Source organism: Pseudorca crassidens, chromosome 13 (genome assembly GCF_039906515.1).
Source record: "Pseudorca crassidens isolate mPseCra1 chromosome 13, mPseCra1.hap1, whole genome shotgun sequence".
In the NCBI taxonomy this organism is placed as follows: domain Eukaryota; kingdom Metazoa; phylum Chordata; class Mammalia; order Artiodactyla; family Delphinidae; genus Pseudorca; species Pseudorca crassidens.
The window spans coordinates 18,385,071-18,411,426 of record NC_090308.1 but is presented as its reverse complement, the minus strand read 5'-3'; the positions used below and the strand labels follow the sequence as shown (position 1 = coordinate 18,411,426).

The following is a 26,356-nucleotide window of genomic DNA, read 5'->3' as shown; positions in this document are numbered from 1 at the left end:
AATCATATAGTACATAAGAAAACTTTTCAGATTGGCTTCCTTCACTTTAAAACTTGCATTTAAGCTTTCTTCGTGTCTTTTAATGGCTAATAGCTCATTTATTTTTAACGCTGAATAATATTTCATGTCTGGATATACCACCGTTTATTTATCCATTCACCTACTGTAGAACACCTTGGCTGCTTCCAAGTTTTGGCAATCATGAACAAAGTGTGCATGTTTTTGTATGGACATAAGTTTTTAACTCCTTTGGGTAAATAACAAGAAGCATAATTTCTGGATCATATAGTGAGAAACCGCCAAACTGTTTAGTTTTGTAAGAAACCACCAAACTGGCCTCCAAAATGTCTGTAACGTTTTTCATTCCTGCAGCAATATATGAGAGCTCCCATTGCTCCATACCCTCCTCAGCATCTGGTGTTGTCAGTGTTCTGGATTTTGGCCATTTTAATACCTGTGTAGTGTTATTTCATTGTTGTTTTAGTTTCTCTGATGTCATATGATGTGGAGCATCTTTTCGTATACTTATTTGCCATCTATATTTCTTCTTTGATGAGGTGTCTGTTAAAATATTTGGCCCATTTTTAAATCAGGTTGTTAGTTTTCTTATTATTGAGTTTTAAAAGTTTTTGTATATTTGGGAAACAGTCCTTTATCATATGTGTCTTTTGCAAATATTTTTTCCCAGTCTATGGCTTGTCTTCTCATTTTCTTGACATGTTCTTTGACAGAGCAAAAGTTTTTAATTTTAATAAAGTCCAGCTTCATTAAAATTCATGGATCCAGTTTCGTGGACCATGCCTTTTTTGTTGGATCTGGAAAGTCATTGCCATACCCAAGAGATTCCTAGGCTTTCTCTTATGTTACCCTCTAAGAGTTTTATAGTTTTGTATTTTACATTTTGGTCTGTAATCCGTTTGGAGTTAATTTTTGTGAAGGGTGAGGGTCTGTGTCTAGATTCTCTTTTTTGCTTTGGGTGTCCAGTTTTTCCAGCACCATTTGTTGAAAAGACTGTTTTTGATCCATTGTATTGCCTTTGCTCTTTTGTCAAAGATCCGTTCACTATATTTATGTGGGTCTATTTCTGGGTCTATTCTATTCCATTGATCTGTATGTCTGTTACTTTGTCAAAATGACACTGTCTTAATGATGGCAGCTTTATAGCGAGTCTTAAAGTCGATTAGTTTCAGTTCTCCAACTTTGTTTTTCTTTTTCAGTATTGTGTTGGTTATTCTTGGTCTTCTCCATATAAACCTTACAACCAGTTTGTTGGTATCCATAAAATAGCATGCTGAGATTTTGATTGAGATTGCATTAAATTTATAGATCAAGTTGGAAATAACTGAAATATTCACAGTGTTGATTCTTCCTATCCATGAACATAGAATATCTCTTCATTTTTTAGTTCTCCTTTGACTTTGTTCATCAGAGTTTTATAATTTTTTTATACACATTTTGTACATATTTTGTTAGATTTATATCTAAGTATTTCAGTTTTGTGGTTGCTAATGTAATTTGTTTTTAATTTCAAATTCTACTTGTTCACTGTTAAACTATTTTAGAGATTTTAGGATTTTAGGAAACTTTTTAAAAATCAGGGCAATTAAATTTTTCATGAAATCATTTAATCCATTTATATCTATACATAGAGGTGTGTGGCTGTGTATCACTATTGTTAAAACTTTATATTTTACTAATGAGTTTTTATACTATTTCATTATAATTTAAAAACTCTTATTAAAAGCTTATCATTTTTTTCTATTTTTCATGATACAAATTTTCTCAATAATGCAGTCTGGTTTTACTAAATTTGAAGATATTATCAAATTGTAAACTGGACTTGAATCATTTTTAGTTTGTATTAAATTTTGCACATTTACTTCACATTTACATTTTATTAGAAAATCTGATAGACAATATTTTTGTGTGCAGTTATGTATATTTGGAGTTATATACTTAAATGTAATTTTTAAAAACTCAAAGCCTGTGCACCAATATGTTATTTTTCTCATTGCTTTGAAAGAGTATTTATATTTCAATTAAAAATAGAAGAATTTGCCAATAAAAGACAATTTCTGTACATCAAACAGGTACTCAAAAACTGAATTTATTTGACCCTAATATAATTTGACCCTCCATACAACTCCCTTTTGCACTATATTTATTCTCCCTTATGTCCTAGTAAATAGCAATTTATTAAAAATTATAGCTTGGGAAATTTATTGATAAACGTTGCCTCTCTCCAGCAGAATATCTTGGGTTAAACCAAACACTATAAGAGATAACTAGTTCTTTGTTAACAAACTTGTCTTCACACCAGGAACAATTGATGGGTTATTTTTATAATGTCTGTTTGTCAAGTTTGGCCTAGATTTCCTTTTGAATATAAAAATTTATTTCATCTGTGATTGGAAATCAAAAGTCCCAAAGATCCATATGAAAAAGACGATATCATTCAAAGGGAGACTCTATCAAGATCATAGATGTCATTAAATTCTAGAGATGAGCTCTTTACTTCACTAGATAAGTATACTAATATTAATATATTAGCCACTGATACTTAATTTTTGTAGCGATCTTTAAGGATATTTAGTTGAACCACATAAGAATCTGATTCTTGTTTATATCTAGCATATAAACAAGAATCTGATTCTTGTTTATATCTAGCATATAAATTTTGGGTTTGGTTTGGGTTTTGTTTAGTAACCCCAGTGAAGACTTCCCTTTCTAGACTAAACTTGAATTTGGGGGGTAGCTTTAAATGACACATTTTGAGTCAGTATGCAGAAAAACACTCTATCTCCATTTAACTATTATTTCTAAACTGTAAATTTAGGATTGCAACAAGCAATAGCCATTCCCTCTGTCAAATACCTCCTTCTTCTAACCTCTCACTGTGGGTCTTTTTAGAATAAAATAGAATGAGGAGGAGAATATAGAGCTGTATGAATACAAGAATAGCTTCAGTCATTCTTCTTGTAGTATGGTTTTCCTTTCGTCACAATTCTTGATCTTTGACCATTTCTCCAAATTATCTAAGTCTCCTCTAAAATGTAGTTCCCAGAACTAAATGCAGCCTCTAAAGGGAATTCCAACCCATCTGAAGGAGGATCATCACTCCATTGTTTTGTAGCCCATGACTGCATTCGCATTTTGGCACTTGCCAGGCATTTGCCACATATGTAGCCTATTTTAGGTCAACTTTTTCTAACATATGTCCACAGAACTAGTGTCTAAGGTTAAAAAAAAATAAAAACACCTGGTTACACAGTTAATCCTTTAGAATTGTTTGACATATATTTTTTCATAATTTTTCAAAGACCATAACCTGTGATTTGAAATACTTATCTATGAGGTTTCTCAGTACTCAGTACTCGATTATGTTACTCTTCTATTACAGAGTCTTGAGGTCGGTTTAGAGTCACCAGGTCCTCTCAAAATCCTATCACTGGTTTAGCTTTAGACTTTCACTTACCAATATCTATCCTACCATTTTATAAACTTTTATTCCTCTCAAAACTGTTCTCTGAGTCTAGACAAACACAAGATCAGAGTCATGTAACTTTATTTTGCTTCTTTAATAGATTACTACCACAAGCCCAAATAATAACAAAAACAGCAATAAATCTGCACTTTCCTGATAAAAACACTTTAGCATACATGATTTATCTTCCTTTTCTTCTTGCCCCAAACGTAATGTCAAAGGTCCTTATGGGTGTTGCAATTCTGATCTTATTACAGGTTTTGGAATTTTGGTTAACATTCCTAGGTGTTTTTTGCAATGTTATGAATTCACTCTGTCTTGTGTATTTCTAATTTTTGTTCCTAAAAATCTAGACACATTGGAGAGCTTCCTCTGCATCAGAGAGCAACTGGAATACAAATCTATATTCTTCTGTCTTGTTAGAAATGTATGGAATTATAAACTCAGAATTACTTTGAACTTTTGTCTGTTAGCACTTTCCCAGGTTCCTTAACCGCTTCTTTTCTCCAACCTAAAGAGCTCATCTCCAGGCTCACATCTGGGTTCCATGGAACCAGATCTGCTGCTAATTTGATAGCTTTACCTGCTAATGGTCATCCTAAGGGCACTACATTTCCATAAACTCTTCTGCCTTTTTCATCTCATATTTAGAAAGATGATACTGAGAAGACAGGGAAATCAAGTAGGAAGCTATTGGGCTAATCCAGGATGATATAATGATAAAAATCTGCCTTAGGAAGCATTAGGAGAATTAGCAGGAAATGTAGTAATCATCTACCACAGTTAAGCACTTTTTTTTTTATAGCTAGGGAACCATACGAACAAAAGTGTTAGAGTTTTCCATTTTCTCCAAAAACATGTAAGATAGCAATTTTTGAGAGGGATTTCAAAACATGCTAGTGATTTGTTGATTATCAATAGATTTTAGGATCTTTATGTATATTAAGATAATAAAGACTTTTAATACTGTGAAATCATCTGTTGTACCTTTGAGAGACTAGTGACAATGTCACTTACTTCTGTGTAATTCTTTTTTCCTGTAGAAAGGATATACATTCGTGGCTGAAGCATATACTGGTGATGTGTATGTAACATCCTCACGATGGAAAATGCGCCTCATTGGTTCTTATCATCCACTCCCATGTCTGTCTCGAGATCCTCCATGTAATACCTTTACCATAAAGGAAATCAGAGATTACTACATACCCAATGATAAGAAAATTGTATTCAGGTATGTGACAGAAAGGAAATGCATTCCTTTGAAAATATTAATAATTTTTGTATTAAAAATTGACTTTAAATTTAAATATTTTATTTTAAATATTAATATTACCAAAATCAATAAATTTTCTGTAAAATCCTGGGTGAATTTTGAACTTCACTTTTATACTCTTTTGGAAACAACACAGAGAGTAATGTGATTATATAATGTTATATAAGATCAAGCCTATGTTGCACATAATGGTTTCTTAGTCCTCATCGTATTTGACTTTCATTGAACATCCTAACACTCTTCCCTCTTTTTACTCTCTCCTCGTTCTGTTCCATCTCTAACTCTTCTCTTGTGTAGGTTTCTCCTTATCTGCCAACTCATCCTTCTTTTCATACATATTTATATATTCTCCATAAATAGCCTCATCATGGACTCCACTCTCTTTCATTAATCAGCCCTTCTGATTCTCATTCCCTCATACCTCTCATCTCTATGCCCTCCTCTTTATTCTCAATGTCCTCCACTACTTCAGGGCCTCATTATATTTTGTCTATAAAAATGCTGTGTCCATGTCTCCATTATATTCACTCTTCATTTTTAACTATTTCTCTGTCTCTCTCACCTTATTCATTTACATATCCATCCTTTACTACCAGAGTAGTTATCTTTCTAACAAACACATTTAAATATGTGATTTCCCGTCTTTAAAATTTTGGACAAATTTCCATTGGCTGTAAAGTAAAATCCAAACCACAAACACTCCTGCCCAGCCTCCCAACACACTGTGCACTCTCTTGATGGAGCTATGGACCAACTCCTGACATATTTGTGATGTGATTTTATCTTGCCCATGCCTTTCCTCTTATCTTGTTATATTCTGTCTCCATTTTTCCACCTAGCAAAATTTATCACTTTTAAGGATCAGTTTCAAGAGTCAAATCTTTTATACCCAAACCTCCAAATATAACTAGTTAGTCCTGGTCGTGTTTCTATAGTCTTTGGTTCTTTCTAAGAATGTGACATATCAAATTTTATCTGGTTAATTTCACATCCACCTCCATGAGAATTAACATTTATTGGAGGCAGGAACCATGCCTTATCAATACAGGACGTATTGATATATGCCTGACACGTAGTTGGCCTTCATTAAATATTGTTAAATGTTCATTAAATGAGTTGCTAGAATACTTGTCTTCTCTTTTCATATATTTTTTCTATGCAGAAAGTTTGGCAAATATGTTATTAAGGAAATAAAAATCACACATAACCTAGAAACTATCATTGTTAGTATTCTATTGTATTTTCTTAGAATGTTTTTTCTATTCACAGTTTAACATTATTAAAATCATAACATAATTAAAGTTTTATAATCTGACTTTTTACTTAACATTATAGTGTTAACATTTCCCAATACCATTAAGACATTTTGTGAACTCTTTTTCATGATTATCTAATAATTATTCATATGAATATACACGTTTTTTGGTTATTGGTTATTCCCTGTTGTTACAAATTTCCTTTTCTACTTTTTCTATAGTATTAATAGAGATATGATGGGCATATTTTATTGTAAATATTAAAGAAAATTTCTGATTATTGTCTAAAGATTTATTGTTTTAAGGAGATTAAATATTTTAAAGAAACCATACATATTGGTAAATTGGTTTTCAAAAGTAAAACCCAAGTCTTTTTGACAGTATAGGCACAAATAATAATTCATTGTATTCTGGCTGATTTTTCTCTATAATTAATATTTATTTGCTCCTTAAAACCTTTTTCCCTTTAACAAACATGCTCACATTTTTTGCAAAGAAAGATAATCAACAACAAAACTAAATTACAGAACAATATATACAGTATATCCCAAGTATATTTTCTTTTTTTTCCTAATATCTTTATTGGAGTATAATTGCTTTACAATGGTGTGTTAGTTTCTGCTTTATAACAAAGTGAATCAGTTATATATATATGTTCCCATATCTCTTCCCTCTTGCGTCTCCCTCCCTCCCACCCTCCTTATGCCACCCCTCTAGGTGGTCACAAAGCACTGAGCTGACCTCCCTGTGCTATGCGGCTGCTTCCCACTAGCTATTTTACATTTGGTAGTGTATATATGTCCATGCCATTCTCTCACTTTGTCACAGTTTACCCTTCCCCCTCCCCATATCCTCAAGTCCATTCTCTAGTAGGTCTGTGTCTTTATTCCCCTCTTACCCCTAGGTTCTTCATGACATTTTTTTTTTCTTAGATTCCATATGTATGTGTTAGTATACGGTATTTGTTTTTTTCTTTCTGACTTACTTCACTCTGTATGACAGACTCTACGTCCATCTACTGCACTACAAATAACTCAATTTCGTTTCTTCTTATGGCTGAGTAATATTCCATTGTATATATGTGCCACATCTTCTTTATCCATTCAGCAGATGATGGACACTTAGGTTGTTTCCATCTCCGGGCTATTGTAAATAGAGCTGCAGTGAACATTTTGGTACATGACTCTTTTTGAATTATGGTTTCCTCATGGTATATGCCCAGTAGTGGGATTGTTGGGTCATATGGTAGTTCTATTTTTAGTTTTTTAAGGCACCTCCATACTGTTCTCCATAGTGGCTGTATCAATTTACATTCCCACCAACAGTGCAGGAGGGTTCCCTTTTCTCCACACCCTCTCCAGCATTTATTGTTTCTAGATTTTTTGATGATGGCCATTCTGACTGGTGTGAGATGGTATCTCATTGTAGTTTTGCTTTGCATTTCTCTAATGATTAATGATGTTGAGCATTCTTTCATGTGTTTGTTGGCAATCTATATATCTTCTTTGGAGAAATGTCTATTTAGGTCTTCTGCCCATTTTTGGATTGGGTTGTTTGTTTTTTTTGACATTGAGCTGCATGAGCTGCTTGTAAATTTTGGAGATTAATCCTTTGTCAGTTGCTTCATTTGCAAATATTTTCTCCCATTCTGAGGGTTGTCTTTTGGTCTTGTTTATGGTTTCCTTTGCTGTGCAAAAGCTTTGAAGTTTCATTAGGTCCCATTTGTTTATTTTTGTTTTTATTTCCATTTCTCTAGGAGGTGGGTCAAAAAGGATCTTGCTGTGATTTATGTCATAGAGTGTTCTGCCTATGTTTTCCTCTAAGAGTTTGATAGTGTCTGGCCTTACATTTAGGTCTTTAATCCATTTTGAGTTTATCTTTGTGTATGGTGTTCCAAGTATATTTTCTTATGTTTATAGTTGTTTATATATTTTATATACAGGTAAAATTTTAGAGAAAATACTAAACAAAAGCACATAAACTGAGGGCAATAAAAGGGTTGAAGAATTCTCTTTTTAATCTATCTGCTTCTTGTAATATATTTGCATAGTGCCTATTAGAAGAAAGCAAAAAAAAAAAAAAAAAAAGAGAGAAGGAAGGAAATGTGCCAGTAACTAAAAATAACAATTGTGATAAAGTATTTTAACTACTATGATAGGAAACCATTGTATCACACAGCAGGGCCAGTATTAGACTCAGTGATATTGAACCCAATACCTAAGTTAGTCATAGCAGCTGGTCCTAAATCTGTCAGGATGAGTTGAGAGGAAGGTGAGGAGAGAACTGCTTGACTAGCACATGTAAAAATTCAGAAATTAGAGAGAATATGACCTTTTCAGTATGATCTTTGTTTTGTTTGCAAAATGGGGTTCTAGGGTGCTATAGCAAGAAGTAAGATCCAGAGGTTGGCAGGGCCCTTTCCTGAAGGGCCTCAAGGCAAGAAGATTCAGATTTTACCATAGAGGCACTGAGATGCTTTGGAGGATTTTAAGCAAAATGGCATTAATAGACTGTGTTAAAACATTATGTCTGCAACTATGAATTGAAAAAGTACTCTAAATATAATTTCTAAGAACAGAAAAAATGTTAGAACCTTATTGTTATGAAATTATATGTAATCATAAAAGGTACAAAACATGAAAAAAAAAGGAAAAAAAGCTCACTCGGAAGACTGCAGTGTGTTATATGGATGAAGGGAAACATAACTGGAGACAGGGAAACCAGCCACGTAGAAGTTGCAGAATAACCCAGGTGTGTGATCATGGCAAGTGAAATAAGTCAGTGTATTTGTTTACCAAGGCTGCCATAACAAAGGCCCACAAACTGGCAACGTAGGTAGCTTACACAACAGAAATCCTGACTGCCACAAGTCTGAGATCAAAGTGCCAGCTGGACTGATTCCTACTGAGGGCTGAGAGGGAGAAGATACTCCATGCTTTCTGCTAGCTTCTAGGGGGTTCTAGTCATTGGCATTCTTTGACTCATAGATTTATCACCCTGGTCTTTCTGTTCCTCTTCACGCACCATTCTCCCTGTGTCTCTCTGTCTCCAAACTTCCCCTTTTCATAAGGACCTCATTTTAACTTGATTATCTCTGGGAGATAATCTCTCTAAGAATAGTGACATTGTGAGGGGCTGGGGGTTAGGACTCCAGCATGTTTTTGAGGGGGACACAATTTAACCCATAACAGGCAGTGACAATGAATCTAGAGGAATGAGAAAGGATTTTAAGGTACCAAGGAAGTAAAATTGAGAGCGTTGGTTGATTGGGGTTTGACTTGGGGAACTGTTGGACAGTAAGTGTCATTTACTTAGAGGTTACAGGAAGAGAACCCCATTGGCTGGTTGGGCAACAGAAAGACAATAAATTCTTTTTTTCTTTTTCTTTTTTTAAAATTTTTTTGGCTGCACTGAGCCTTCCTTGCTGCGTGCGGGCTTTCTCTATTTGCGGTGAGCGGGGGCTACTCTTCGTTCCAGTGTGCGGGCTTCTCATTGAGGTGGCTTCTCTTGTTGCAGAGCACAGGCTCTAGGCACACAGGCTTCAGTAGTTGCAGCACATAAGCTCAGTAGTTGCAGCAAGAGGACCCTAGAGTGCGCAGGCTTCAGTAGTTGTGGCTCACGGGCGCTAGAGCGCAGGCTCAGTAGTTGTGGTGCACGGGCTTAGCTGCTCTGTGGCATGTGGGATCTTCCCGGACCAGGGATCGAACCCGTGTCCCCTGCATTGGCAGGCGGATTCTTAACCACTGTGCCACCAAGGAAGTCCTAAGTCATTTTTAGGTGTTAAACATGGTAGGCCAGTGAAATGTCCAAGGGATACTGCATAGGGGAGTCGGGCTGGAGAGACAGATTCGGAACTCATTATGCTGTTTCTGCCCATGAAGTGCCCAGGAAAGTTTGTACAAAGAGAGTCAGATCCAGGACAGAATATTAAGATTCTCTGATATGTATCAGTGAATGTCAGTGTGAGAGAAGTCTAAAAGTAGCACCTCTGAAATAGGAGGTACAAAAGTTATTATGCTCATGGAGAAAAGTTTTTGAAGAAAGAGAAAATGAGGGTTGATTCGACTTTGTCAGATTCTCCTAACAGTTCAGGAAGATGAGAACTGAGGTTTCTATAGGGTGGTGACAAGGTGCTTGACACCATGGCAAGAGCAAGTTTAGCACCTTGGTTGGGGGCAGAGTGGAGCGCTGTGAGCAAGTGGGAGGTGATGAGCCAAGGACAGTGGAAGTTGACAACTCTCCTTAGATTGTTAGCTGGGGAATAAAATAGAGCCGAGACTGGTCAACAGAGTTGATGGAAGATTTTTTTTTTTGGTTTGTTTTTTGTTTTGTTTTGATCTGTCTTTCAGTGGGTGAGAACTGCACAGGTACAAAAGCCAATATCAAGGAGAAATAAAGTGGGGAAATTTAAGATAAGGAAGAGAGAAGATAGAAAAGCAAGTTTCTAGAGAAATTGAAAGTTTTTATAGGGTCCTGAACATTTGCAAAGATTCACCTAAAGTAGGAAAGAACCTCAACAAAACAAGAAACCTCTTAGACTGCATTAAGGGAGGAGTTGGGAAGGAATTAGACTGCACATTTCCAGTCTTTTTTGTAAGAGGTTCCCAACCGGCTTGGTTAAAGGGTGAGAGCACAAGCGACAGGTACTACTTCTGACTTCTCTGTATTTTTGTGAAAGAAAATACTGTTAACAGTATTTAACAAATGCTGTTAACAGTGAGGTTTTGAAAGCTGCTGCCGGTTGTGCTTTTTGTCCCACTAGAGAGGAGGGCGTAATGGAAAGGTTTGATGTGGCAGTAGTTTGCAGTCTATCAAGTTTTATAAGTGAGTGCTTATTATATCTAAATAAAACGTTACATTTCCTGTTTGGGATATGATGATAATAAACATCCGATATTTAACTTCATTTTACCACAGCATACTGGGATCTTTTGCCAGAGTCTGTAATAGCACTAATATTTCCAGGATTTTAACTGACTTTATAAAGTGGTTTTACTTGTAGATTATCATATCAGCAAATGATACAGTTTCTTTTAGCTATTTGAAGGAAAGACCAGCATACTTGTTTATAAAAGTGAATGTTTTTCTTTATAGGTATTCAGTTAAAGTTGCATTACCACATCCTGTTACAATACAGGTACGCACATCCAAACCAGATGCATTCATCAAGCTACAGGTCCTAGAAAATGAAGAAGTTATCGTGAGCTCCACTGGGAAGGGCCAAGTTATCATTCCAGCAATTAACCTCTTGGGGAATGAGAAAGCCTTGAGCTCCCAGTGTAAGTGTGGCTTTTAGAATTGGTTACTTAGATTCATAAACAGATATTTATGTTTATGTAACTGATTTTCTAAATGTTTTAAGATAAAATAGCAAGTAAACATTTAATTGCTAAAATTTGATATAATGGGAAATATTTTTTAAAAACTATTGCTTTTGTGTGCCAAATTAGTCTCTGAAGATCAATAGATTTGTTATAACTGTGCTTTAAAAATTATTACCTGAACCTTCTTAGACTTCTGAATAAGAAATAGATTTTTATTACTTTGAAAACATTTTTTACTTTTATTCCCAATTAATTATTTTTAGAAAATATTCTACTTATTAAAATTAACAGAAACTTTGAAGTTATTACTTGCAATGTAATAGTCACAGGAGCTTTTTTTTTTTTTAATGGCGGTATAATTGCTTTACAATGGTGTGTTCGTTTCTGCTTTATAACAAAGTGAATCAGTTATACATATACATATGTTCCCATATCTCTTCCCTCTTGCATCTCCCTCCCTCCCACCCCCCCATCCCACCCCTCCAGGCGGTCACAAAGCACCGAGCTGATCTCCCTGTGCTATGCGGCTGCTTCCCACTAGCTATCTACCTTACGTTTGGTAGTGTATATATGTCCAGGCTTCTCTCTTGCTTTGTCACAGCTCACCCTTCCCGCCCTCCCATATCCTCAAGTCCATTCTCTAGTAGGTCTGTGTCCTTAGTCCTGTCTTACCCCTAGGTTCTTCATGACATTTTTTTTTTCTTAAATTCCATATATATGTGTTAGCATACGGTATTTGTCTTTCTCTTTCTGACTTACTTCACTCTGTATGACAGACTCTAGGTCTATCCACCTCATTACAAATAGCTCAATTTCATTTATTTTTATGGCTGAGTAATATTCCATTGTATATATGTGCCACATCTTCTTTATCCATTCATCCAATGATGGGCACTTAGGTTGTTTCCATCTCCGGGCTATTGTAAATAGAGCTGCAGTGAACATTTTGGTACATGACTCTTTTTGAATTATGGTTTTCTCAGGGTATATGCCCAGTAGTGGGATTGCTGGGTCATATGGTAGTTCTATTTGTAGTTTTTTAAGGAACCTCCATACTGTTCTCCATAGTGGCTGTACCAATTCACATTCCCACCAGCAGTGCAAGAGTGTTCCCTTTTCTCCACACCCTCTCCAGCATTTATTGTTTCTAGATTTTTTGATGATGGCTATTCTGACTATTGTGAGATGATATCTCATTGTAGTTTTGATTTGCATTTCTCTAATGATTAATGATGTTGAGCATTCTTTCATGTGTTTGTTGGCAGTCTGTATATCTTCTTTGAAGAAATGTCTATTTAGGTCTTCTGCCCATTTTTGGATTGGGTTGTTTGTTTTTTTGTTATTGAGCTGCTTGTAAATTTTGGAGGTTAATCCTTTGTCAGTTGCTTCATTTGCAAATATTTTCTCCCATTCTGAGGGTTGTCTTTTGGTCTTGTTTATGGTTTCCTTTGCTGTGCAAAAGCTTTGAAGTTTCATTAGGTCCCATTTGTTTATTTTTGTTTTTATTTCCATTTCTTTGGGAGGTGGGTCAAAAAGGATCTTGCTGTGGTTTATGTCATAGAGTGTTCTGCCTATGTTTTCCTCTAAGAGTTTGATACTTTCTGGCCTTACATTTAGGTCTTTAATCCATTTTGAGCTTAGTTTTGTGTATGGTGTTAGGGAATGATCCAATCTCATACTTTTACATGTACCTGTCCAGTTTTCCCAGCACCACTTATTGAAGAGGCTGTCCTTTCTCCACTGTACATTCCTGCCTCTTTTATCAAAGATAAGGTGACCATATGTACATGGGTTTATCTCTGGGCTTTCTATCCTGTTCCATTGATCTATCTTTCTGTTTTTGTGCCAGTACCACACTGTCTTGATTACTGTAGCTTTGTAGTATAGTCTGAAGTCAGGGAGCCGGATTCCTCCAGCTCCGTTTTTCGTTCTCAAGATTGCTTTGGCTATTCGGGGTCTTTTGTGTTTCCACACAAATTGTGAAATTTTTTTTTTAGTTCTGTGAAAAATGCCAGTGGTAGTTTGATAGGGATTGCATCGAATGTATAGGTTGCTTTGGGTAATAGAGTCATTTTCACAATGTTGATTCTTCCAATCCAAGAACATGGTGTATCTCTCCACCTATTTGTATCATCTTTAATTTCTTTCATCAGTGTCTTATAATTTTCTGCATACAGGTCTTTTGTCTCCTTAGGTAGGTTTATACCTAGATATTTTATTCTTTTTGTTGCAATGGTAAATGGGAGTGTTTTCTTGATTTCTCTTTCAGATTTTTCATCATTAGTGTATAGGAATGCCAGAGATTTCTGTGTATTAATTTTGTATCCTGCTACTTTACCAAATTCATTTTAGCTGTAGTAGTTTTCTTGTCACATCTTTAGGATTCTCTATGTATAGTATCATATGTCATCTGCAAACAGTGACAGCTTTACTTCTTCTTTCCGATTTGGATTCCTTTTATTTCCTTTTCTTCTCTGATTGCTGTGGCTAAAACTTCCAATACTATGTTGAATAAGAGTGGTGAGAGTGGGCAACCTTGTCTTGTTCCTGATCTTAGTGGAAATGCTTTCAGTTTTTCACCATTGAGGATGATGTTGGCTGTGGGTTTTTCATATATGGCCTTTATTATGTTGAGGAAAGTTCCCTCTATGCCTACTTTCTGGAGGGTTTTTATCATAAATGGGTGTTGAATTTTGTCAAAAGCTTTTTCTGCATCTATTGAGATGATCATATGGTTTTTCTCCTTCAATTTGTTAATATGGTTTATCACATTGATTGATTTGCGTATATTGAAGAATCCTTGCATTCCTGGAATAAACCCCACTTGATCATGGTGTATGATCCTTTTAATGTGCTCTTGGATTCTGTTTGCTAGTATTTTGTTGAGGATTTTTGCATCTATGTTCATCAGTGATATTGGCCTGTAGTTTTCTTTGTGACATCCTTGTCTGGTTTTGATATCAAGGTGATGGTGGCCTCGTAGAATGAATTTGGGAGTGTTCCTCCCTCTGCTATATTTTGGGAGAGTTTGAGAAGGATAGGTGTTAGCTCTTCTCTAAATGTTTGATAGAATTCGCCTGTGAAGCCATCTGGTCCTGGGCTTTTGTTTGTTGGAAGATTTTTAATCACAGTTTCAATTTCAATGCTTGTGATTGGTCTGTTCATATTTCCTATTTCTTCCTGATTCAGTCTTGGCAGGTTGTGCATTTCTAAGAATGTGTCCATTTCTTCCAGGTTGTCCATTTTATTGGCATAGAGTTGCTTGTAGTAACCTGTCATGATCTTTTGTATTTCTGCAGTGTCAGTTGTTACTTCTCCTTTTTCATTTCTAATTCTATTGATTTGAGTCTTCTCCCTTTTTTTCTTGATGAGTCTGGCTACACAGGAGCTTTAATAAACAAATTATTTCTGAAATAATGGACAACAGTGATACTCTGAGATATATTCAGTTTTTTGTTTTTTGTTTTTATGGTACATGGGCCTCTCACTGTTGTGGCCTCTCCCGTTGCGGAGCACAGGCTCCAGACACGCAGGCTCAGCAGCCATGGCTCACGGGCACAGCCACTCTGCAGCATGTGGGATCTTCCCTGCCCAGGGCATGAACCCGTGTCCCCTGCATCGGCAGGTGGACTCTTAAACACTGTGCCACCAGGGAAGCCCTATTCAGTTATTTTAAGAACTTGATTCTGAGTATAAAAATAACACATGTCTAATGTAGAAAATTTGAAAAATAGAAAATTTGAACAATGCAACAAGAAATCCCTTGTAATCATGCAGAAAAAATACTGTATTTTAGCTTTTATGCCTCCATTGTCTACTTTTGCATTCTCATTTTAAACAAAACTATGATTTTACCAATTTTGGTAACGGGTATTTCTTCTTAAAAGTCTAACTTTTTATTTGACATTGGTTGGGAATCTCCAAACCTATGTTAAATAAGAGTGATGATGATATATTTCCTTTTCTTAAATAGAAAGGCTTATAACATTTAAGTATTATGTTTGTTGTTGACTTCTAATAATTGCCCTTTTTAACATTTAAGAAAGTTTTTCTACTGACAGCTTAGAATTTTAATATGGGATGGGTTTGGAACTTTATTAATTACTTTATTGTTGTTTATAGAAATCATCAAATGTTATCCCTTTGAATTTCATAAATTAATTTTTAATTTGGAATCATTCTTGAAATAAAATGTATTTGTCTATAATATTTTAATAAATTCCTATGTTTAGAATATACTGTTTTATTTAGTTTGTTAGATCATATTTTCTCTTTAACTTTTAACATTTATAATATTTTTACAATTTCCAAATAACTCTTTTGGCTAGTCTTTTCTTGTTAACATCTTAATTAATTTTTTGGAGTTAGAAAGTGTGGCTGTATATTTTCTATTTTGAGGATTGCGTAGATGTTTTTACTGTGGTGTAATTCAAATCAGTTTTGGTTAGTGTTACACTTAGGTTTATAAAGAACACATGCTCTATTTTGAAGGTAAATAATTTGATGTCTAAATACACACACACACACTCTCTGTACACTTATATATGTACATATATATATAAAATAAAACTTGGTAGCTGAAATATCTAAAAATTTAAATTGTCATTTACGTTTCATCTTATTGGCTTGTAAATTTCTGAAAAAGTAAAAATCTATCTCTAATATTTTTCATTTTACATATTTCTATATTACATTGCTAGTTGCATAAAGTTCTACATTTGCTTTATATTTATTGATATGTTGTATTTTTAAAATGAATGTAAAGCAGTCTTTTTTCAACTTTAATAGATTGTCTGACATTAACACTTGTTCTTCCATTTGTTATCATTTGCATGTTCATTTTGGTTCATACATTTAGTTTTTCAACCTTTCTGTTATAAATGGGTATTTTTTTCCACTCAATCAAAGACTCTAGTCTCTGAAATAGAGTAATATAATCCATTTACATTTTTCTCTTTTTTTTTTTTTTTTAGAAGATGTTGGGGGTAGGAGTTTTTTTGCTGTGTTGAGTCTTCGTTTCTGTGCAAGGGCTTTCTCTAGTTGTGGCAAGCGGAGGCCATTCTTCATCGCAGTGCACGGGCCTCTATCGCGGCCTCTCTTGTTGTGGAGCACAGGCTCCAGACGCGCAGGCTCAGTAGTTGTGGCTCACAGGCCTAGTTGCTCTGTGGCATATGGGATCCTCCCAGACCAGGGCTCGAACCCATGTCCCCTGCATTAGCAGGCAGATTCTCAACAACTGCGCCACCAGGGAAGCCCCTCCATTTACATTTATTTTGATAAATATGCTTTTTCTGAATTCTGTCATCATGTTTTGTTTTAAAATTTATTATATCTTCTAGCTGACCTTTACCTAACTATTTGGTGGCTGGTACTCTTCCTGATCTCTCATTTTTCCCAATATTGTTTATGCTGATTATCTCAAGTATATAAGCAAATTACTAAAAAGAACTGTCTTTTACCTATTTTCTGTCTAATATTGATACTTTTCCTTTTTTTCCTTTCTAAAATAAATGCAAACAAGGCAGGGCTCTTTTTCTTCTCTCTTATTGACCCTGGAAACAGTGTTTGAGTTGTCATTGCAGCCCAAGGATATTCCTTTTCAATATGAAATAAGAATTTGGAGGAGCGGAGAACTGAGTCCATTTAGGACTAAGAATACACATAAATTTTATCATTTGATAGCTATATTCATTTACTAGGGCTGCTGTAGCAATTTACCACACACTGGGTGGCTTGAAACAACAAAGATGTATTCTCTCACAGTTCTGGAAGGCAGAAGTCCAAAATCAAGGTGTTATCAGAGCCATATCTCCATCAAAGCCTCTATGAGAGAATCCTTCCTTGCCTCTTCTAACCATTGTTGGCTCCTGGCATTTCTTGGCTTGTGAGAGCATATCTGTGCCAATGTCTGCCCCTGTCTTCACATGACTTTCATTCTGTGTATCTGTGTCTTCTCCTTTTCTCTTTTAAGGATGCTCATCATAGGATCTAGGGTCCTCTTTAATCCAGGTTGATCTCATGGTGGAATCCTTACCTTAATTATAGCTGCAAACACCCTTTTGTCAAATGAGGTTACATACTGAGGTTCTAGGTGGACATATGTCTTTGGGGGGGGGTCACTATTCCACCCACTACAGCATTGTACCATAGGTCACTTAGGCTCTGTTCAGTTTTTTTTCTTTATTCTTTGCTTCCATTTAGATCATCTCTATTGCTTTTTTTCAAGTTTACTAATCTTTTCTTCTAAATTTGACAATGTTTAAGTCCATCCAGGAATGTCTCATTTCAGTTATAGTCAACTCTAGAATTTCTTTTTATTTTTTATATAGTTCATTTCTCTGTTAATATTCACCATTTGTTCTTTCATTATGTCAACCTTTTCCCTTAAATCCTTAAACACATTTTTAATCACTATTTAAAGTCCTTGTTTGCTAAGTCCAACATCTGTGTCAGCTCTAAGGGTATTTCTATTGACTTTTTTCTGTTGGTTACATTGTGCACTGTCCATTGTATTTGCTACGTTACCAAGACTCTAGATTATGCTGTCTTCATCAAAAGAGTGTTGAATTTTGTTCTGGCAGACAGTTTACTGACAGTTTAGCTTAATCCTATCAAAACTTTTTGTTCTAAGCTTTCTTAAGTCAGGTCTAGAGTTTCCATTACTCCAGGGCTAGGGTAGCTCTAAAGAATACCCTTTCTTGAGTTTCAGCTGAATGCTCTGTGTTTTCATTAAATTTTCTTCATTTTGGCAGAACTCCAATGTCTCTCAACTCAACACTGCAACCTTCAGAATCTCCATTAAACTCACAATCTTCCAGTAATGTCTACCAGGCATCGTTAGGTATTTGTACAAACGAAGTTTAAAATTCAGCTAAAGACTCAAGTAGACCCCTATGCATATTTGTGAGTTCCTTTGCTGCTCCGATGCCTGCTTTCTGGTACCCTGCCTCACAAATTCTAATTGTCTCAGGAGCCTCAAATTCCAATCTTTGCTTCCTAAATCTGACAACACAGCTGTTCACTGTTTGAACTCTATTTCCCTGTGCCATGGGTGAGAAGATCTTCACGGGCAGAAATGTGGGAAAGTGGAGAGATCATCTTGAATATTGCCCTTCTCTCAAGGATCACAGTCCTGGGCTGTCTATTGTCCTCCGGCTTAAAGCAGTTGTTTTATGCATTTTGTCCAAATTTATCATTTTTATGGTATAAAAATAAATCCAATGCCCATTATTCTGTCATGGTTGGAATCCAAATTTCCCTGTGTGCTTCACTTATGTTTCCTCAATACATGTTTGATGAATTAATTAACATCCAGCACATATCTATTTGTATCCCTTCCAATGGTATTTATATTATCTGTTAATTAAGAAATACTGACTGTAAAAATTAAAAATTACAGTAACATACACACACATAGTATTAAACGCTGAAGAAGTCAGAGTGTGTGGTATTAGCTTATTGTCATTCGAGCGGCACAGAATGAATGAGAAATTGTTGAATTGTTGTATAATCTTTTATCAATCAGTGGTGGCTCAGAATATGCATTGCTCTATGCAAGTCATATACCATTACACTAAGTTTCTTTAAGACCAGAATATTTTCAAGAAGCCAGTGATGTTGGTTTTTATCTCATTAAAACAAAACAAATTGACCTGTCCCTTTGAGTGTTCTATAAGGATATAACTAAATAACACAGTCAGTAATAACTATGCATTCCACATATCTTAACTTAATCCTAATATTTCTCATATTCAGCTAGCAAGCAAGTTCTTTCAACTCATGCTTCATTCAAGAAAGAGCAAGAATTTTACGTTAAGAAGAAATCTGTCCCAGGAGGTCATAAATCCTATAAAAGACCTGGAAGTGCAATAGTAGACACTGGTCAGCATATTTTGGATGAGGAAACTATCTCTGTACCCACTATAGAAGAAAATGCTAGCACACCACAGCAGGTAATTTACATTTAAAAGAACTATTTAATGGTACTGCTCATAAAAATTTAACGTAAACTGCAACAATTATTTTCCTAAAAATTGTTCATGTATAATACTTTTTATAAGTAGTGCCACTAGTGTATAACCAGAATTGAAGAATTATTGAAAATTTTCTCTGTGCCAAGATTTTAAAATATGTGGCAAATTTAATTTTTATACTAACCCTATAATGTAGATGTTATTATCTTACATTATATATGAGTTAGTGGTTATGAGACTTTGGAAAAGTTCATATATTAAGAAAAACATACTTGCATGTGCCTTAAATTGAAGATATAAAGGACAATGCATATAATTTAAGGCAGCAAAAGAAAACATGATTTATCCATTGAAAACCAAGAAAATAAATTAACTAATTAAAAGAAATAAAAACAAAATGCCAAAAATAAATCCTAATATGGCAGTAATTAAAATAAATGCAAATGGATTATTAATCAATTAGAAGGATAAAATTTTAACGTTAGATAAAAAATAAGATCCAACTGTAAGTAGTCTAAAGGTGACACTTTTAAACAAAATAGCACAGAAAGTTTAAACTTCAACCAAAAGAGAGCTGTGATGATATTTTAATATCTCAATACATAGGATTCATGGGGGATATTATATAAAAATAAAAGGAAAAATAAAGCAGTATGACCATAACTGACATATGGGCACCTCACTGCCTAGACTCAATAAATAAAAAGCAAAACTATTAGAGCTGTAGAGAAAAATAAGTTAACAATTGAGTTGAATATTTTAACACATATCTTTCAGAAACAAGTAGATCAAGCTGAAAAACAATATATTTGATCATTAGGATATGAAGTATTAAGTAGAAGCTTAATCTTTTAGATATCTATATAGAACACTCCACCTAATAAAAGAGAATATACTTTTTCATAGAACACACAGGAAGCCTCAATAAAAACCAAACTATACTGTGTAAATGTTATCTGAACATAATGCAACAGTAATTAGTAATTAACTGCTTAAAATCCCATAAATGTGAAAACACAGTGAAATATACTAAATAATTCTTTAGTTTAAAAAAATCATTAAAAAAGAAACTATTAAATACAAAGGACTCCATAAAAATAAAAAACTACAAATCAAAATTTGTAAGCCACATCTAAAGTAGCATTCAGTGGAATGTTGACTTTCAGATTAATTCGTCAGAAAGTATGAATGATTAAACAAATGAACTAAGCTATTAAAACAAAAGGTTAGAAAAAGAGTAAAAGAATAACTCAAAAATAAGAAAAAGTTTTAATAAAAATGAGAGTAGAAATTAATGAAATAGGGAATAAAATTTAGGAAAATTAATAAAACCTATGCTTTCTTATGATTAATAAAGTAAACATGCTTCTTGTAAGACTAATCAAGTAAGAAAAAAAGAAAGAAAATATAAATAAATCAAATACAGAACAAAAAATTAGGATAGAGGTATAAATGCAAACAACAGGTTTTAAAAAAAGTTTAAGTATTATATACAACTCTATACTAGCAATTTAAAACTGACAAAAATTGTTTCAAATGTAAAATTCCTGGAGTTGGGGGAGGAATGGCATACCTGCTCCAGTAAAAAAAAAAGAAAATGTAAAATAATAAGAATAAATAAGAATAATAAAACTGAAATGATAATCAAAGTTTTACCTTTCCAAAAAGCTATAGGCCTAACTGCTTTACAGGATAGATCTAACAGACTTTTGAGGAGTAAATTGTTCTAGAAAACAGAAAAAAAATACAAACCTTCCAATCCTTTCTAAGAGATTAATATAATTCTGATTCCAAAACCGATAAGTAGCAAAAGTAAAATAAGTAAATTTCATTTATAAACATGAATGCAAAAGTTATAAATACTAGAATATATGATGGTAAGTATTCGTGGGGTTGTGAGGATAAACTTTTATAGACTGTGGTATTATAGAATTTTGGAGAACATCTGACAGTATCTAATTAAAGTATTATTATATGATCCAGAAAATATGCATTTATTATGTGCCTAAAATCCTATGTTTATTTTTATTGTTTATTGCATTTTATTTCCTAGGTATACAAGTATATTATACAGTGTTTGGTGTTGTATAACAGTTGGCCTCTCACTGAAAGTCAACTGATGTTTGTTCAAGCACAAAAAGACTTAGAGAAAAATGATAACAAAGGTATGTCACCCTAAATGTTATTCATGTGTTTTATATCTTCTAGAAATATTTAACAATAAATTTATCATGTAATTATTAAAACCTTATTGCTTACAATTTGTACTTTAATCCAGTGGCATTTCCTGTTCTGTTAATTGATTACATGTTTCAAAATCTTGCTGTTTGGTTTATAAAAACCAAAAATATATGATTGTTTAGGGCTAGTTTAAACAAATTTGTCCAGTTAGTAAAAATTACTAGATGATTATCTAACAAAGGTACAGGAAACTTTTCTAGTTATAAAATTATGTTTGTCCAAGTTTTGGGGAAAGTATAACTTTAAAGATAAGTTTTTAAAAATATTTAAAAGAAGGAGAATCTCCTACTGAAAGAAGATTCAGGTTTATTTTTTAAAATGTAAACTACTCTTAATATTCCTGAGAAGGAAATGATAGTTTGATGCTTTAGACTAAAAAAAAAATTTGAAATAGCCTCTACTCCTAAGCACTATATCACATTATGCAGTATAATAATTAAATCTGAAGGAATGAGTATTTTCAATGTATATTCTTTTCAAATTTTAAGCAAGATTGCCTAATCATAAAAATTAACATATGTACATTATTTTTAAAATAAAACTATACAATACAAAAGAGCATACTACAACACCAAAAGCTGGTGAGGATACAGAGCAACAGGAATTCTCATACATTGATAGCGGGAATACAAAATGGTACAGCCAAGTTGGAAGACAAGTTTCAAGGTTTCTTTTCTTTTAATTAATTTTTATTGGAGTATAGTTGATTTACAATGTGTGTTAGTTTCTGCTGTACAGCAAAGTGAATGTTATACATATACATATATCCACTCTTTTTTAGATTCTATTCCCATATAGGTCATTACAGAGTTTTGAGTAGAGTTCCCTGTGCTATCCAGTAGGTAGGTCTTTGTTGATGATCTATTTTATCTATACTAGTGTGTATATGTTAATTCCCAACCCTCAATTTACCCCACCCCCACCCCCTTTCCCCTTTGGTAACCATAAGTTTGTTTTCTATATCTGTGACTCTATTTCTGTTTTGCAAATAGGTTCATTTGTATCATTTTTTTAGATTCCACATATAAGCAATATCATATGATCTTTGTCTGACTTACTTCACTCAGTATGACAATATCTAGGTCCATCCATGTCACTGCAAATGGCATTATTTCATTCTTTTTTATGGTTGAGTAATATTCCATTGTATATATGTGCCACATCTTCTTTAACCATTCCTCTGTCGATGGACATTTAAGTTGCTTCCATGACCTGGCTATTGTAAATAGTGCTGCAGTGAACAATGAGGTGCATGGTTTCTTATGAAACTAAAAATGCATTTACTGTTGTGAAATAAAATTCACATTGTATGGCATGACAAGAAATATGTGAACATAAAAAATGTTCTCTGCCCTTTGGTCTCCTCTCTCCCCTCTACTGTGCATTGTGCATCTGCATTATACATCTACCAAACCTCCCCCATCAGCAGAAATACCTTCTCAACCATAAAAAGCAACATTCTCCTGGCATCAACAAGACAACTCCTAAAGGATAACATTCCTTCTTGATCTTGTAAGGGGACAAGATGACACTTAGATCTGGATTGTGTAAACTGTCAATAATTCATCATTTAATGTACAGCCCTCTGTCTCAAAAACCTTATATAACTATGCCTTGACTTCTAATGGGTGGAACAGTTTTCAGAGCTTTCTGAAATGCTGTTCCTGGGTTATAATCCTCAATTTGACTCGAAAAACTTTTCCATTTCTTTCTTAGATCAACTAATTAATTTTTCATTGACACTATGTAACCAGTAACTGTGCTCTTTAGTATTTACACAAAAGAGTTGAAAACTGAATTCTGGTTTAAGATGGTGACATAGGATGCTCCTGAATTTACCTCCTCCCATAGAAACAGATACACAGCTGATTACCTCCTACACATCAGGCAAATGGAAAAACTCACACCAAAACGTATCGTAAAGGTTGAGATATACTCTCGCCATAAACCCCACACCCAGCATAGTGACATACAATTGGAAGGGAACTCACAACACCCAAAGCAAAGGGTTTGGACTGAATGTCTAGTGCTCCAGCTATTAAAATTTCCACATGAGTGACTGGCACCCAAAACACCTAGCTCTAAAGGCCAATGGGGTTTTGTCCACCAAGACCCATAAGACTATATAGCAAATAGTTCTTAGTAGGCTTCCAAGGATGCTCTGGCCTCCAGGGCTCAGTGCAGAGACAGCAGACAGAACTGCCCATCTCCCAGTTTTTCCCTGAAAGGTCTATTTGCATACTTTAAAAGCTACTGCCTGAAGGTCTGGCTTCTAATCCAATATATTTTTTTAATGTTTGTACTACCCACAGACATGTGTACATTCAATGTCGTCTCTATCAAAATTACAGTGGCATTTTTCACAGAAAAAGTAAAATCCTAAAATTTGTATATAACTACAAACTAGAAGAAAACATAGGGGATAAAATCCTTGACATCAGTCTTAATGATAATTTTTTGGTATCGATACCAAAAGTATAAGCAACAAAAGCAAAAATAAACAAGTAGGACTACATCAAACTAAAAAGCTTCTGCACAGCAAAGGAAACCATCAATAAAATTAAAAGCAAGTTATGGAATGGGAAAAAATATTTGCAAACCATATATCTGATAAAAGGTTAATATCCAATATATATAAAGAATTCATACAATTCAATATCAAAAGGAGAAACAATCCAATTAAAAAATGGGCAGAGGACCTGAATAGACATTTTTCCAAGGAATACATACGGATGGCCAACAGACACACAAAAAGATGCTCAACATCACTAAACATTAGGGAAATGTAATTCAGAACCACAATGAGATTTTACCTCACATTTGTTAGGATGGCTATTATCAAAAAGATAAGAGGTAGCAGGTACTGGCAAGAATATGGAGAATGGGGAACACTTTGTACACTGTTAGTAGAAATGTATATTGGTGCAGCCATTATGGATGGAGGATGAAGTTTCCTCAAAAAATTAAAACTATAACTGCCATATGATCTAGCAAATGCACTTCTGGGTATATATCCTAAGGAAATGAAAACATTATCTCCAAGAGATATCTGCACCTACATGTTCATTGCAGCATTATTTACAATAGCCAAGACATGCAAACAGCCCAAGTGTCCATTGATTGATGAATGGGTAAAGAAATTGTGGTAGGTATGCACAATGGAATATTATTCAGCCATAAAAAGAAGAAAAACCTGTCTTTCACAACAACATGAATGAAGCTTGAGGACGTTACGATAAGAGAAAATAAGTCAGACAGAGAAGACAAATGCTGTATGATCTCACTTACATGTGGAATCTGAAATAATGGAACTCATAGAAACATTGAACAGATTGGTGGCTGCCAGAGAGGTGGCTGCGGGACATAGAAATTGAGTAAAAGTGCTCAAAAGGCACAAACTTCCATTTACATGATAAATAAGTCCTGGGAATGTAATGTACGTTTCTCAAGTTCAAATTGTCCGACACAGATGGATTTTCAGTAACGGAACACGGTAGTATAATTTATGAACTAGAGTAATGTAAAATGTAGATCTTGATTATGGTACAAAATTAATAATATGAATTAAGTTTTTAAAAGGAAGTTAACATTAAGTGGAGAAATACAGTAGAGTGGCTAACTACTGTACATTCCACTACCTGAAACTGGGTTATCACCTGCAAAATTAGAATAACCCCTATATTATATAATAACTCCTCTATTTCAAAGTTGTTTGGAAGATTCAAGATAATATATATAAAGTTCCTAGAACCTAGTAGCACTTCAGAAAACGGCTTTATCATTATTGTGTATTCCAACTAGAAAATAAGTCTTTAGGAATAATTATATGTCTTCTTTTTTGACATCACATTTGACAAGTTTATGTGTGAATGATCAGCTGCTAAAATTAAATGACACCTTGTGTCACCTAATACATTTTTTGCTGAAAGTAGAAAAGCAATTCAGGATTGAATTGTATTTAAAATGAACCAGGAAAATTATCTATTTGAAAGAATATGTTTCAATCTGTTTGAAAGTTAAGTGGCTTTTGAATTCAGAATAATCCTTCTCTAATTTCATGTTTATAAATATGTTTTTTTAGTTAGCCAATTTGTTTAAATTAAAACATATCAATATGCCCACTTCCACTTGTCAATTATATTTACAACTCATAACCTACAAACTTTAACCTTAAGAGTGTGATATATTTTAGAGAAATTAAGTTATTAATGTCTTAAAATTATTCACTTAGCTTGCTTTTCAATTTAAAATATATCAAACATAAATTGGTCAAGTGTTTTTTTATTTGTACATTGATGACCCAATTTAAAATTTTATGTAGATTAAATGGAAATGTTGCCCTATTTACTGATTTAATTTATATGAGAAATAAAATACATAATTTTTTAAAATATATAATTTAATTTTTTTCAAAATTTTACATCTTTATAACTCATGATAAAATATAAGGCCTGAAACATTTATTATGAGAAATAAAATATATAATTTTTTAAAATATATAATTTAATTTTTTTCAAAATTTTACATCTTTATAACTCATGATAAAATATAAGGCCTGAAACATGGTACAACCTAGGCTATTTCTATTATAAAATTTTAGGAAGTTTGGCCTCTGGTTAACATGAAGCAACAGTGCCACCTTTAGTATATTTCAATACTTAAGTTTCAGTAAAAATTGCTTACTTTCACTTAAGAAAATAGAAAATGGAGAATCTTGAGCAGGTAATACTTAGTGATATCATCTGCCTTTATACATAATTAGCGGTCTTGTTATTTTGAGTCCTTTTGTTTATATTGCTGGCCTG

General features: G+C 33.9%; 1 protein-coding gene and 1 long non-coding RNA gene across 3 annotated transcripts in view; one reads left to right on the top strand and one right to left on the bottom strand.

Moving 5' to 3' along the window:
• Window positions 1–26,356, bottom strand: part of LOC137204464 (uncharacterized) — a 136,917-nt gene that overhangs the window by 51,230 nt on the left and 59,331 nt on the right. Inside the window, exon 2 of one of the 2 annotated variants that reach the window (XR_010933638.1) lies at window positions 4,502–4,655. The exons of the other annotated variant lie outside the window; for it this stretch is intronic. This is a non-coding gene — a long non-coding RNA (uncharacterized lncRNA). The remainder of the gene's footprint in view (window positions 1–4,501; window positions 4,656–26,356) is intronic. 2 annotated transcript variants of the gene reach the window in all.
• ADGB (androglobin) overlaps window positions 1–26,356 on the top strand; it is a 187,172-nt gene that overhangs the window by 141,337 nt on the left and 19,479 nt on the right. Inside the window, exons 26-29 of the mRNA XM_067701839.1 lie at window positions 4,528–4,715; window positions 11,108–11,292; window positions 19,093–19,289; window positions 21,364–21,475. Of these exons, the coding sequence (XP_067557940.1) occupies window positions 4,528–4,715; window positions 11,108–11,292; window positions 19,093–19,289; window positions 21,364–21,475 (682 nt within the window). The remainder of the gene's footprint in view (window positions 1–4,527; window positions 4,716–11,107; window positions 11,293–19,092; window positions 19,290–21,363; window positions 21,476–26,356) is intronic.